The sequence below is a fragment of the Notothenia coriiceps genome, unplaced genomic scaffold (genome assembly GCF_000735185.1).
Source record: "Notothenia coriiceps isolate Sejong01 unplaced genomic scaffold, NC01 NC01_scaffold00028425, whole genome shotgun sequence".
NCBI lineage: Eukaryota > Metazoa > Chordata > Actinopteri > Perciformes > Nototheniidae > Notothenia > Notothenia coriiceps.
This window is the reverse complement of record NW_011361126.1, coordinates 159,181-173,755: the sequence shown is the minus strand read 5'-3', so window position 1 is coordinate 173,755 and position 14,575 is coordinate 159,181. Positions and strand designations below refer to the sequence as shown.

General features: G+C 44.8%; 1 protein-coding gene across 1 annotated transcript in view; it reads right to left on the bottom strand.

Annotated features, from left to right (window-relative positions):
* Positions 1-5,182: 5,182 nt before the first annotated feature.
* The window catches only part of LOC104958174 (transcription factor COE1-like), a 50,290-nt gene continuing 40,897 nt past the window's right edge, over positions 5,183-14,575 (bottom strand). Inside the window, exons 12-16 of the mRNA XM_010785894.1 lie at positions 13,346-13,411; positions 12,899-13,061; positions 11,591-11,764; positions 9,513-9,710; positions 5,183-8,094 (exon numbers count right to left, since the gene is read on the bottom strand). Of these exons, the coding sequence (XP_010784196.1) occupies positions 8,063-8,094; positions 9,513-9,710; positions 11,591-11,764; positions 12,899-13,061; positions 13,346-13,411 (633 nt within the window). The 3' untranslated portion in view covers positions 5,183-8,062. The remainder of the gene's footprint in view (positions 8,095-9,512; positions 9,711-11,590; positions 11,765-12,898; positions 13,062-13,345; positions 13,412-14,575) is intronic.

Below are 14,575 nucleotides of genomic sequence, written 5' to 3'. Positions count from 1 at the left end.
CCCCTCTCCTCTGTCTGCTCCTTCTTGACTCTGTCCATCAATGCTCCACCTCGGTCACCCTCCCAACTCCAATAATTTTTATACAGCCCCTTAATAAGGAAGGGACTGATTGTTCAGCTAAGTAAAGTCACTTCTACTTTCCCCCACATTTCCTCCATAAAGTGAACTTGTTGAAATGTCCTCTTTGTCCACAGCAGCTCGTTGGTAAAACAATCCAGGGTAAAGTCAGAGCGTGTGGTCGTTAACTCCGGCTGGCATACCTGCCTTGCTTTTATAGGTGGCAAATGCTACTAATCCTTCAGTCCAATATTTACTTAGTCCAAGTTATGCTTTCCTGGACCCTAGCTATGCATCTCTCCTGCTCCCCGCTTATATATTCTTGATGTATTCCTGGCTCAGGAAACAACTTTTAGTGCCCCGCAAGGGCTGAGTGAGAATTGACAGTGTGTGCCAGAGTGAGAGCGAGAGGTAGGGGGCCTGTTTTAGTTCCACTGTGTTTGTAAGGTCACTCAGAGTACATCTGTATGGAGTGGGAACCCACTCGCTTTCACTGTCACAAGCACTCACAACAGCCATCTGTAATGCTGTTATGTGGAGCACTGTGTCCCTTTGTCCCTTACATACACAGACACACTGGCAACCACACGGTCCCCTACACATCTCTGCATGTGTAAGGGGACATACATGTGCACGCAGACACACACACTTACATGGTGTCACCATTCACACGACAACAAATGAGCCAGTGCGAACACACATTAACATAATGCTAAGGTTGTAATTCACCGAGCATGTGTTTCTAATGAAAAAGTTGTTTTAGGGTTTTATTCCGCTCGGCTGTCAAACAATTCGCCCGTGTTTTGAAATATGTGAGGACCATAAGAGTTTCGAAACCAAACCAAAACATTGTTGCGATCCTGGTTTCTAATGTTTCTAATTTGTTAAAATATGCTGAGTGAATGACAAACGTAGAAGCTGGACCTGCCAAGAAAAACATATCAGAGGCAGGGCCATGTGGAAATACAGAGTCTCTTTAAGAAACATGATCAATGTAACCTTTGTTACAGGAAGGAGAGGGGGCGAGAGGAGAGGTGGGGGGGGTGGGGGGACAACATACCGAGACAGTAGGTTCATGTTTGTGTACATGTTTATTTATCAGTGCATACAGTAAAAACACGCTTAAGAATTCAAGTGGACATTTTCCCTCACATGCGGCACATACCGATGTACACACACACTGTTGTGGTGACTTTGTGCTCGGAGCGAATATGTTACAGAGATATTTTCACAAACTGTCAAACGCTGAGGGGAAGGGGAGAAGGATTTAATCACTTACAGATGGGAAGTATATCTTTTACTTCTCATTTATGCTCATTCTCTCTCAGGCTGGTCCGAGGAGGATGTGTAACCCCCCTCCTTCATCCCACACACTTACAACCCAAAACTAACATACAGCCTGGAAGTGGGCTGAGGGGTGTGTGGGTGTGTGTGTGTGTGTGTGTGTTTGTGTGAGAGAGAGAGAGAAATTCATATGGTTGCAGAGCATCCCCCCCCTTGCTCTCTGCTTCTCTTTCTCTCTCTGTCCCCCCTTCCCTCCCCACGTATCTGTTTCTCCGAAGAATAACATACAAACCCTCTGTGAAAGGATTCATGGTTTATTAAACCAGAGGTCCTTTTCCTGTTTCAACACTGAGAAGAAAAAATAAATACCACCGTTTGTTTTCTCTCCCTCTAGCCCGGTTCTCTATCTCTCAATCTATTTTCATACATTTGTTTTACTCATTTCTTTTTCTACATCTCAGTGGTTATGTCAATCTTACAACTTTATTTTAGCGTATTTTTTACCCTGAACTTTCCATACTCTGTGTCTACTTCAAGTGGTTTTTTTTTCATGTCTTGGACACCAATCAGCCACACAGCCCATTAAAGCCGAGTGTGTGACCACTGAATGGGTCCCACTACTTTGTGCGTATGAGTGTGTGTGTGTGTGTTTCGACGAGGGCAGACTAGGATAACTCAGGGTAATGTATTGTCCTGGGCGTGCACCCTGACAGTTCCCCCTGCCGGTGCCTGCTCATTCATTACTGCTAATTTGACATGTTTACGGACCCCCCTCCTAACATTACATACTTAAGGCAATCGACTGACCTTAAATGGAAACACCTTCAGCCGCGCGGCATGTCAATACCAGATGAGGATGTTTGTGTCTGTGTGTGTGGGGGTGTGTGTGTGCGTACCTACCTGCAAAGCAGTGCATCAATACTGAGTTAGCGTTTAATCTCGAGGAGCAGGTGAGTTATGCCTGCGAGGACGGTTTCAGGCATTATCTGAGTAAGTGTGTGTAGTGTGGCTAAAAGGTGAACAATTCAGAATAAAACAGGAAGTGTGTGTGTGTGTGTAGAAAGCCAAGTGGAGATTAGACCTTTAAGAGCCAATATCAGATTTTTTCAATCAGGACTTTTCTAATCCCACCCCCACACTCCTCTCTGCTTGTGTTTTTTTTGTACATATTCAGCACTTAAATACAGTGTTGTGTCATTAAACGACCAATCTTGCATTGTCTCTCACTGATACACAACATTAATCACCAATTAGCTCGTCCTGCGACCGGCCACCTCTCTCATTAGAATATGATAGAATATAATGGTACTTAATGATGCTTAGGAAACATAATTAAATGAGTGAGCTGTAGAACATGTGGAAGAACCGCGGTGCATCAATCAAAGACGACCCTGTCAATCCAGCGCTCGTCAAGAGCAAACACTGAGGGTGTGTGTGTGTGTGCAGGAAACCACTGGCCTCTATCATGACCTCATTAGGGAGAAATGAAGGGTGGACGTGTCCCCATCACAAGATACCATTGGTGCTTCAAAGTGTGAATGACATTAATGTGGGACTGTCTCTGCCTCTGTCTGAATGTCAGTTGGTCTATCTGGCTGCACTGGAACAGATGAGGAGAGAAAAAACCTCATCTCTCTGAGGTATCTGCTTCCAGCTTAATTAGCATGTGAATAAATGGAATAAATAATCTATATTATTTATGGATTTGCTTTTATCATTAATCAACATAACAAAAAGCTTGTCTAATGTGCTCGCTGCCGTCGCAACCGTACTGTCAGCTGAGGGGAGAGAGAAAGTAGGAAGGGGCGGGCAAATAGCTTATCTTTTGTGGTTTTTTTTCTCATTTTAGTAGAACAATAAAGATAAGTGTTCTACATGCTTGCTTAACACACGCAGATCGTCAGCCTCCTCCCCTCCTCCCTCTCTCTGCCGGCAGTGGTGAAATCCATCTCTCCATCGCTATCTCTCTAACATCCATTACATACCCCAGCCCCTCACCTCCCTACTCATTAGGCCAACGCACAGTAAATTAGCTGCAGCAATTACAGGGAATATAAAGCATGGGCTCCCTCTGACAGGTACCACACAGATCATAGACAGACACCCACAGTCGTGGAGATAATTACTGTGGGAAACGACCACACACCCTCGTAAGCGAGAGCGCAAACCCTGGATGTGAGTGCACACACTCTTTCGAGGTATGCCTGCACTCAAATATGCTCTGTCTTGTACCGAGTGTGTGCACCTGCAAACACACACTAAACAAAGCCTGGGAATGGAACTTTCTTCCCTCTATGATGTCCATTGTGACTACTTTCCGACATAGAATATTATTAATATTCATCCCTCCTCTCCTTGTCTTTTGCTCACTGCCTAGGTTTGCCTCCATTCTGAATACTACCCCCCCCCCCTCACTCTCTTCCTCTCTCTCCATTTCTTTCCTTTCCTTATCCTGGGATCCCCATGGGGACTCCTGTTTTTCTTTCAAACACGCCTCTCCGCTCTTCATGTGTCCATGCAGGGAGGAGAATGAGAAAATGGAGGAGGAGAGGGAGATGGTGAAGAGGAATATGTGCATTAATATATTTCATTAGGGTACTAGTAGCAGAGAAGCTCCTCTCTTGATGTGCGAAGGCTGTATCCAGAGCTCTCCAGGAATGGTGTCTAATGTTAAGTCCCCAGATAGTGAGGCCTCCCACTCCTATTGTCCTCCTCCCACACTGACCAGTCTATCTGGGCCTGGAGAGCTGCTGGAAATAAAGAGCAAAATAGGCTCACCTTTTGGCTATATGTATTTATGATTTAAGAGTGTGAATGTGTTGTGTTGCCAGCCGCATTTGGGCAAAGCGGGAACCTGGAGCCGCGGTGCAACATGGCAGCGGTGCTCGGATCGCTACTCAAAAACATTAGGCTCCAGGACTCATTTTTTCCTGTGTGTAACCTCCATAATTCAATATCCCACCTCTTACCGCTAAATCGTGCACACCACAACCCACTTTAGTGTTTGTCAGCAAAGCATCAACTCTGTTATTAGATGTATGGGAGAAAAGCCCGATGCAGTTACAAACCTTTGGGCAATTAAGGAGGCAAAAACACTCACACACACACAGTGTTTACGAGTCCTCATTTCATCAGTACTTCCAGGTCGCCTCGCTCCCCCGCCCCTCGGGGTTGTGGAAGCCTCCAGTTACCGTGGAGACCCTGGAACACTCTGAGGTCAGCAGAATCCCGGGATCCGCTATTTTCACAGGCTAATCCAATCGCATGCCCCTAAATTAGATATGCAAAAAATAAAAAATTAATTAATTTTCTGCTGATGACCGGGTATGCAAATGATGACTCAATTATGGTGGGCTGGTGCGTTTGCAATTAATAACCTTGGAATCATCATTAACTAATATGTTTAGGAGGAAACTTGTCAGGCTAACCATGTTCACCATGCCATCAGTAATGCAGTAATGAATTAGATTAATTAGAGACAGGAGCCCAGTAGGGGAGGGGACGCAGGCCTTTTTCTGACCTGTGGTATTAGTGATGGCCAGGTCTCATCTATTCTTAGTCAACTGATGATGATGCTTTTAGATGTAAATATGACAAAAAGCCACAGAAACCCCATCTTCATATGCCAAATGAAGCAACTAAATTAGATGGAAGGGGTCTGCGCTATATTTGTCTCTCCTTTGTTTCACACTTGTCGTTTGTATTTTTTTGACATAAGAAATTGCAGTGTCCAGTGTGAAGTTGTTTGAATTAGCGCACATCAAGAAATACCGGAGGCCATCAATGGTTGAATATGCACTTGTATTTAAAAAATAAAAATGACAACTGACAAAGTCACAGACAAGAGATAACTTTAATTCAACATTGTGAGAGTCCAAAAGTTATCTTACAGCTCAATTTTCATCAAAAACAATAACAATCTATACAGTAGAATTTTTTTTTCTTCCCTTATATCATAGAGCTGTTCAGTGTGTTTGCAGTCAAAGACAAAACAGAGGGAAAAATAGACACCAGCTATTTGGTTTGCATCTTTTTTTTTTTCATTGTTTGTTACCTAAATACAAAACGCTGTCACCCATTACCAATATTCATAATCAGGATGGAACTTTGCTTACAAAGAAGCCATTGTATGACAACAGACCTCTGTAGTTCATTTGAAACAGATATGGTGCTGCCCCTCCCGCCCGGCCCCGACCAGCACAAGCACACAAGTGCCCGAAAAACACTCGTCTGTCAGCAGGCGCCTCTGTTAAAACGCTCCTTTCTACCCACTTAACAAAACCAGGCTCTAGGAAAGAAAAGCAGAGAGAAAAGCCCTATTCTCTGTCCAGCAACAGCTTGAAGACACACGGCAGACACAAAGAAAAGACTACAGAAATGGCTGAGGGGCCAAGGAGCCCCCTTTCATGCTTCCTCACTTGTTCTTGTTCTGTTTAGCTTGTAATGAAGCTGTATTGTCCAAAGGCTGATACATGGAGAGCAGGACTGTGGTGATCGGATGTCAGATACTAGAGTCAGACCTACGACTCCATGTGTGAGATTCAAATTGTGCTGTGACAGTGTTTCTCCTCACTGTGCGCCCCTTTGTACTACAATTAAAACGGCTCTGTGTTGTCACACTGTTGTGATCCAGTGGTTAACGAGAAATATTACCAACATGCGGATGAAATCATTTAATTAATTTGAAAAAACGCTACATAATCGCTACCAAAGAAAAGTGTTTCTGTGAACACTAAAGTGCAATGAGCACTGCTGGGACGCGCCTCCTTCAAAGCGTGCCATTGCTGTATATTATAGTACATCGGGGTGTGTGTGATTGTTGAATTATGGCTCTTTGTATTCTAGTCTGGCTTCACCACCAAACAGTGTGTTTGTGCTTTGTCCCCAAGTTCCCATGAATTCCTCTGTGGCAATAGACAATTGTGGTGAGGGTAGAAAACTGTACATGTGATTGAATGAAGAATGGGTTTGCATTGTTAAGGCATCTAGACTGCTGGTAAAGATTACAGTGACAGAAAAAAAGAAAGAGTATATAGATACAGTATGTAAGCAGGCATAAATAACATAGGAAAAGAAAGAACAGAGGGGGAAAAAGAAGAACTCAAAGAAAGAAAAACACAGAGCAATTAGTTCTCTTGGTTTCCACACACACAAAAAGAAAGTGTCACTCAAGAGAAGAACCCATGCATATTATCAGTTCAAGAACAGGATCAATCTGAAAGCCCCAACAAAAAGATATAGATTTACAGTATATATTAATGTGTGTATATATTCTTAAAAAATCTACTTCAACCAAATACTCTGAATAAGATGCTACTTTTTTGCCATACAATAAACATTTTCATAAGGAAATAAACTGAAATGTTTTATTAACTTACAAATAATACAAAAATAGACAATGGCATGTTTTTGAATCAACAACTGAAAGCATGGTTCACCAATGCAAAACAATCAACATACAAAACAAAAAAGATTTTAAAAAAAGTCACATTTAAATAGTGAGAGACAACAGTAAATAACGAAACAAAACACTGTGAAATATGTTCACTTACTGTATTAAACTTACACAATACAACTAAACGAGGGTGAGAGGCAATGTACAAATACAAGGGATAAATACATTATTTATAGGATATTTTACAGAATCCCCTTTTTGTATCCGAATCCATGTTTGTCATGTTTAGCAGATGAGATATTGACAACACACAGTATATCTATTTTCTGTATTGAGAAGCTGCCTTAAGACATTTTAATGTTTACATTTCAAACTATAGCTATTGCAAAAAAAGAAAAAGAAACATCAAATGATTTTTTTTATATACAAAAATATATCACATATATCACGCATTTATTCTAATTTGATATTTGCTAGACTCCTTCAGTACAGTGCTGGCTGGACACACACATCCTCTGGCTTTTCACTCAAATCTCAGACAAAATGTCAATTTTGGCTAAACCACCACCTTTTTCTTCACATGACAAGCAGAAAAGCATATTGCAAACAGCTCAATCCTCACAGTTTTATTAAAATTCAAACAAACAAACAAACCAAACGGGGAGGAAAATAAAAGAAAGGCATGGTTTCTGATGTGGAATTAGCATAGGGCGATTTTCTTATGCCATTTTTAGATAAATGGGATAATTAGCAGCAAAGTTGAAGGTTGACTTTTCTGTATTTCTTTGTTTTTGTGTTGTTGTTGACCTTAGCTCCATTTGGCTAGTGTGTTGTTATGTGGTTTCACTAAAGAAAGAATCTTCTATTGTGACAGAGGTTACGCAAACTTCATGGCCAAACCAACTCTTCACTGTTGTTTGTGTGAGTTACGGTTTGCGAGACGGCGTGGGGCCTCCGCTAATCAAACCCAAACCTTACAGGCATAAACATAAAAGATAAATAAATGCTCTTTTCATGAGGTCAGTGTCACACTGTGGGTAAACTATCAGTCTCTATACACTCCATCCAACGCGGTGTCAGAGAAGCTACACTAATTCAACCAAGAGGGAAATTACATCACAAAGGTTCGTATTGTTCCTTGTTCCTCTCCTCCCCTTATCCCTTCAGATGAAATCCCAATGGAAAGGCCTGAGTTTAACAGAGTCCTGCGTCTTATCTTCACTTCCTTCAGTTCAGCTCCGGAGCCCAACAGAGACTCGCCAGACTCTGCTACTGTGACTTTTCCCCCTCTCAAACATTCCCAAATCTCCAGCCATCCCAGATCCTCTACATGGGTGGAACGATCATCCCGGGAATCGCTGTTTTGTGGGAAAAGAGGGGGAGGAAGATTGTGGGTAAGGAAAGAAAGAGAAAGGGAGAGAGAGAGAGAGAGGTCAGTCATGTGATTGCTGGGTTTCATCTGTCATCACAACAGTCACATAACAGCAATGTGCTCCAGCATCTGGCGAACAAAGACGCTCTCCCTCATTATCTCTTCGTTCCGAGGCCCCCAAAATCAAAACATTTTCCTCCGCCGCGCCGCTAACTTGGCTAACATCATTCCAGTTTTTTTTTCTGAATAGCTGCATGCAAAAGCTGTCGCTGTTAATTGTTAGCAGTTACATTGTGTGAGCCCATAGTGCAGCATGGAGCATAAATCAGACATGAGAGGGGGGGGGGGAGACGCGGTGATGTGGGATGACAGAGGCGATGAAATTACGCTCAACACTTGAACATGGAAATTGAAGTCAAGAGCTTTATTCACATTTTTACTTTCTTATATCATGCTCTGCCTGCCACTCGCTCCCCGGTTTTTACCTCCTCTCTCCCACCTCCCCCTCCGCCCTATCCCTTCCCCGTAGATTGACACAGAAGCCATCACTGGGAGGAATTTTTCATATAAAATATTGGCTCACTATTGATTCCCCCTTCTCTCTTCAATCCACTAATTCTCTGGTTATTTCCTAAGTGTCTCCGGCTTGTTGGGATTAACTGTGTGTGTGTGTGTGTGTGTGTGTGTGTGTGTGTGTGTGTGTGTCAATGTGATCAGTGCGCAGTGGCCAATGGCCCTTTGGGTCACGGTGGTCAGCGCTCATCAACGCCGACAGAGGAAGTGAGGAAGTGCTTAGCTCGGGGCTCTGATAAAGATTCCCATCCATCATTTCTCTCTCTCAGGATCTCAACACCGTACAACATCCTGCCTAGACTAACAGACCCTGCGCTGCATTCGATGGATATGGGAAAACAGAATGACCCACAGTGGCATAACAACCGCCCCCTCCGCCGGAGTACAGGCAGGAAGCAGGAAGTGAAAACAGGAAATGGAACACATGTGGCGTGGCATGCTGTCTCTTGACAAGTCGAGGGTGACAAATAAAAACAGAAAGGAGAAGGAAGGGCAGGGCAGGGCAGGATGAGCTGCCGGTGCAAATGAGCGGTGTGGGAGGGTGTCGCGCGGAACGAAACAAAGAAGGAGGAAATCAACGTACTTCAGGAGAAGGCCAGGCCCTGCAGAGAGTTGTTTGATGAGTACTTGCTAGAATCCACAAAAGACTGATCTAAAGTAAGGAAGGAGAGTGGAAGGAGAAACAGGGAGTGAGGAGGAGGAAGAAGAGGGAACAAAAGTGAGAAATTGTTAACATAAGCAGGTGAAGAAAAGCAGGATTAAAGCTTGATGCAGAGATATATACATACATTGGATAGCATGTCAATTAATGTAAGGTGTTCGGCGGCTTACCTTGCAGGCCGTTATTAGTAGCGTTGTTGCACGTGGGCGGGGGGGAGTTCTGTGGTCGCACGACGGGGGCGAAGGCGCTTTTCTGCTTGACGGCGGCGGACACCATGTTGGCGGGGGAGAAGGAGAAGATGCCGGAGGAGCCGCTGCAGTTGGAGGGCAGGCTGGTGGACGAGGCCATGGTGGGGCTGGACGGAACGACTGAGAGAAGAGAGACGGGCAGGATAGGGGGGTTAAGGGGGGTCGTAGGGAGCACGTCGGGGAAGAAGGACAGGGAAGGAGAGATGAAGATGGAGCGGGGGGAGAGTCGAGGTTAGAGAGAGGGCCGAGGGCAGAGGACAGGCAGGCGGGACGAACAGAAAGGGACTGGTCAATGGATGATGGTGGGATGGGGGAGGGGGGTGATATTTTGGACTCAGATCAGCTGGCTCAGACTTAAAATGTTTGCATTTTTCTTTTGTTTTTTCAGCATCTACCTGGCAATGAGATATTCCATAGCCAAGAAAAAAATGTGTTGAGTTGGAAACTTGTATCGAAAACAGCCCCAAGCATTATTTCCCTCTGTTTTGATGACTCATGCTGTTGCAACAGCTCGATAAACATCTCCCCCCTAACTCGGGGTGCTGTACCCGTAATTCGTTTTCAGGGCAAACAAGGCTCTCCCACATCACCTTCATCACGGATAATCATCCGCGAGATTTCAATGAACAGCTAGAGCAGACGGGCAGATAACATCGGCGTGATAATGGTTCTTTGTGTTTTCCTTGCTATCGCCTAGAACATGGTTTATTCGTTTGTCGGCCATATGTTGAGCCTCATTATCAGTATCATAACCTGAAAGCCTAAAGGCCTGATCACACAAGAGAATGGCACAGTGAAATTAATCTACACTTTTGCAAAGATATGTGGTTTTAGAGGCTTGGTGGCATCGGGGCTACTCTGTGGGCTGCTAGGCGAGCTAATGAAGCTAGATAGTTCATTCAACAATGAGTTCAATGAGAGAAGGAAGCAAGGTAGCTTACTAAGTGTACATTTGTACTAAAGTAGCTAACTTGCTTGTTCGCTAACGGGACCAGTTTATCTTTTTATAAGCAGAACCACCTGTGACTGTTTGTAAACCATGTCTTTGTTATTTTGAGATAAATAACACTTGATGCTGAGTATTAGCAAGTGACTTTTGTTCCCTTAAAGCTTTTTGTTTGGGAACTTCTCAGATTTGCGAATCAACCCTAGCGGTCTGGATTTAATTGTGTTAAGATTGGACACATAAGACATTGATTTTTAAAAGGAAAAACAAATTATTAAAACTAACATTTTGATATTTAGGCTTTATACAAGGCTGGATTTTGGCTCATCCACTGATAGAAATGACCAAAATCATCATCCCATTCATCCTGCTGGGTTTGTCTTTTGTCTGCTAATATACTAAGAGCATTTTCCTCTTCAGTGATTTTACAATCAACCGAGTCGTATTTCACCTGCCCTCTGATATCTGCTTCTGCCTTTATTGTTGTTATTATCCAACACTTAGCTTTTATGGCTCCTCCTGACAAATCCTCGCAATAAAGTCATAATCCATTTATGAAGGGGCCTAACTAATCAATTAATGAAAATTGGACCTACAAAGGCAGGCCGAGGAGCCATTGATTGAAAGTGTCTGTGTGGGGCCGATGAGCCTGTTAAAATACTTGTTAACACCCAGGAATCAAAGAGCTGAAATGGAATTGCTTCTCTAGCAATTAGTTTATTGATTTAATCAAGGGTCTTTAATGTAGAGGGTGAATGTGTGTGTGTGAACAGAGGTGGTGGGGTGTGTCGGCAGGAGGGGTGCTAGGTGATCTGCTCCCCTGGCCAATAAAGTGGGGATTTGCGTTTCACTCTGTTCTTAAAGAAACAGATGAGCCAGCTGAACTGCATGACTTCCCCCCTCGTGTCACACCTTATTTCCTCCCCCCTTTCTCAACTCCTGCAAAATTCTTATTCTTTTATGTTTAAAAGGCTTGATCTTTTTTGCTTCCCATGTTTTATCTTTTGGCCCCCACTTGGTTTCAGGTGTCGGGTGTGGTGTGTGTTGTACTCACTAGCATAGGGCGAGTTGCCTGCAGATCCATTGAGGAAGTTGGGCGAGGTGCCCAAGGTTGCCATGCCAGAGTTAGAGTAGCCATTCATGCTAGTGGTGCTGTAGCCGCTCTGCTGCGGAGTTGAGCTTGGGACATAACCATGAGGGGAGACACTGCTCGTGTTCCTACTGTAACCTATGGACGGGGAGACGGAGAGAAAGAGAATAGGTGTTAAGATTTAGCAGATGGCAGACAAAACAAAACGAGGACATGCGGCATTGCCAAATAATCTTTTCCCGACACGGCTAATGGGCAAGGCTATACAAGCCAAAAGAATATACTGAAAACTCTTAAGACAGCATATGGCAGAGCGAGAAAGCAATGAACATGGCGGAGGGATATGATTTGAGAGGGAACTAGCTGCTATCCAACTACGGAAACAAGAGGCCTTTCACCTTACTGGCTCCGCTTCAAAATGAGATATATCGATAAGGCAATTAACACTAAAAGGCCTCTGCAGATCGCCTGTCATTTATAAAGAATGAAGCCAGTATTTCTGACAGGACCTTTCTCTCCTTTATGCTTTACGGGGGCAGCAAGACAGAAGGAGGACAAGATGGAAACTATAAATATACATCCCTGGTCCAATGCGCTGACAACGGAGAAAAAAACAGCTGGAATTGAACATCAGGAATTTTCTGCTCTCTAGTGCAAACAGGGCGGCACTTCTCCACTGTAGTAGCCTCCTTCTTTATAATTAGGTACCACCAATTCCCTTTCGTCATCCGTTATGAGTAGGAAACGGTAGTCGCGTAGCTGATATCTGTTGTTTTCTCCACATCTGAGGCATGTTTCCAGATGAAGATGAAGGACGGAGGAAGCTCATTGGAAGTATTGAGACATATCCAGAGGCTGGTCCATCCACTGGGCTCTCCTTCCCCTGATACATGTGATGAATCACCGCTGACTGCACCCACATCTCTCTCTGTCAGACAGGGGCCGACCCCAGTCTAATATACACACCCCTAGGACCCGCTCATATTTCTCCATCGTACTCCATCCGCGGCTCTCTTTTTCTCCATTCTTCACTCTCTCACCTTCGTTCTTTCCTTGACTCAAGTGTTCCCTGTTTCTTACCGCCGCCTCCTCCTCCTGTCCCCCTTTTTTCAGAATCTTCCTTATTTGCTCCCTGCTCTTAAATCACCCTCTCTGAAATTCCCATATGACAAATAAAAATCTCCCTTTCCCGCTTCTTTACAATCCATCTTCCTTTGACCAAAACACACATTTCCCATGATAATAACACGTTAATAATTTTCTGTCGCTTACCCTGATTGGCTGTTTGTGCCACCTCCGACCCAGTGAAGGAGTTAACTGCCATCATGCCAGCATGGACGGAGCCGCTGCCGAGGCCGGACAGCTGGTTGTGCCCCCGTGGCACCGTCGTGTAGAGCGCCTCTGCAATATCTGCTGCTCGTTTCAGAATCATCTCCTGAGGAAGAAAAACAAGAGCTTTGGTCATCAACAGGAGAGGGGAAGAAGGGAACATCCACCCTTGATGCTCCTCCTTCTACATTGTACATCTCCTCCTTTCCGCCCCAACACATGAGCGGATAAAAGCACCGACTTATTCCCACGTGTGTGCGGTCCCACGCCTCGCATGCACACAGCAGGGTGCTGCGGGGCCGAAGGAGACGCCACCTTTGATGCTGCGAGTGGTCCGAACCCCACACATAATTGGAGGAAAGAGATATGGATGTTTGTGCGAGTGTTTACCTGGTTATTGTGAGGCATCCCGTACAAGGCCTCCACAAGGTCTGCTGCTCTCTTTAAGATCACCTCCTACAATCAAGCACACAAAGAGGAAGGGGATTGATCACGAGTGTGAAGGCTCAAAGAGTTCAGTCACTTTTATTACATTTCACGTCTTACATTATGCTGTGAATGCAGAACAGAGAGCGCGATGAGGAAGGAGGCAGACGGAGGAAGGGAGAGGAAGAGAAATGGGCCTGTCCCAGCACTTTGTTACCAGCCGGGCAGTTTGGGAGAGCAGAGGTAAGATACTGTTATCTGTGAATAAAACATGAGCCTATATCTCTCTATCAGTCAGCCATCTTCTACATCTTCCCCTCCCTGCTGTCAGCGGCGGATCATGAATCTACTTCACATGATCACGCATCAATCTCATTTAACACAACATATCATCAGGTTGACGGCGACACAACTCCCCTCGTCAGCGGGGACACACCCGTCTCTTGCCCCGTATTAACCCTGGTAATGATCCCAGTGAATGGCCCTGCTTCCACTTTGGGAGATAAATGTAGAGCATCATTGCTCAGGTGAAAACCGCCGAGTGGAATTTCCCACATCAAACATTTATCCTTCAGTAGTGTTTGCCGCTCATTTTCTCCCGCTTACCCTCCTTTCTCTCCTCTCCCCGTCTCTATTCTTCTCCCTGCCTGAGTGTGTGAGTGTGTGACTCCAGGCGGTCGTTATATGTGTGTGTGATGTAGACACCTACAGCCCTACGAAACCCTTTTTAAAAGTTAATGTGCCGGGGCCAGGATATATGCTGGAGGCGCGACAACCAGAAAATTGCAGCCCCACCCCCTCCAACCTTCCCCGTGTTTCTTTCTCTCCCTCCCGCTCTCTCTTCCACTCGCGCACACACACACACACACACACACACACACACACACACACACACACACACACACACACACACACACACACACACACACACACACACACACACACACACACACGCTGTGCGCTATACCCTCTTGAGTGTATCCCTCGCTGTGAACAAGCCCTGGAGCATGTGTGCTCTCTGTTCCGTGACACACCGCCTTTCAATCAGACCTCATATCACACACACACACACACACACACACACACACACACACACACACACACACACACACACACACACACACACACACACACACACACACACACACACACACACACACACACACATGCACACACGCACACACACACATGCAC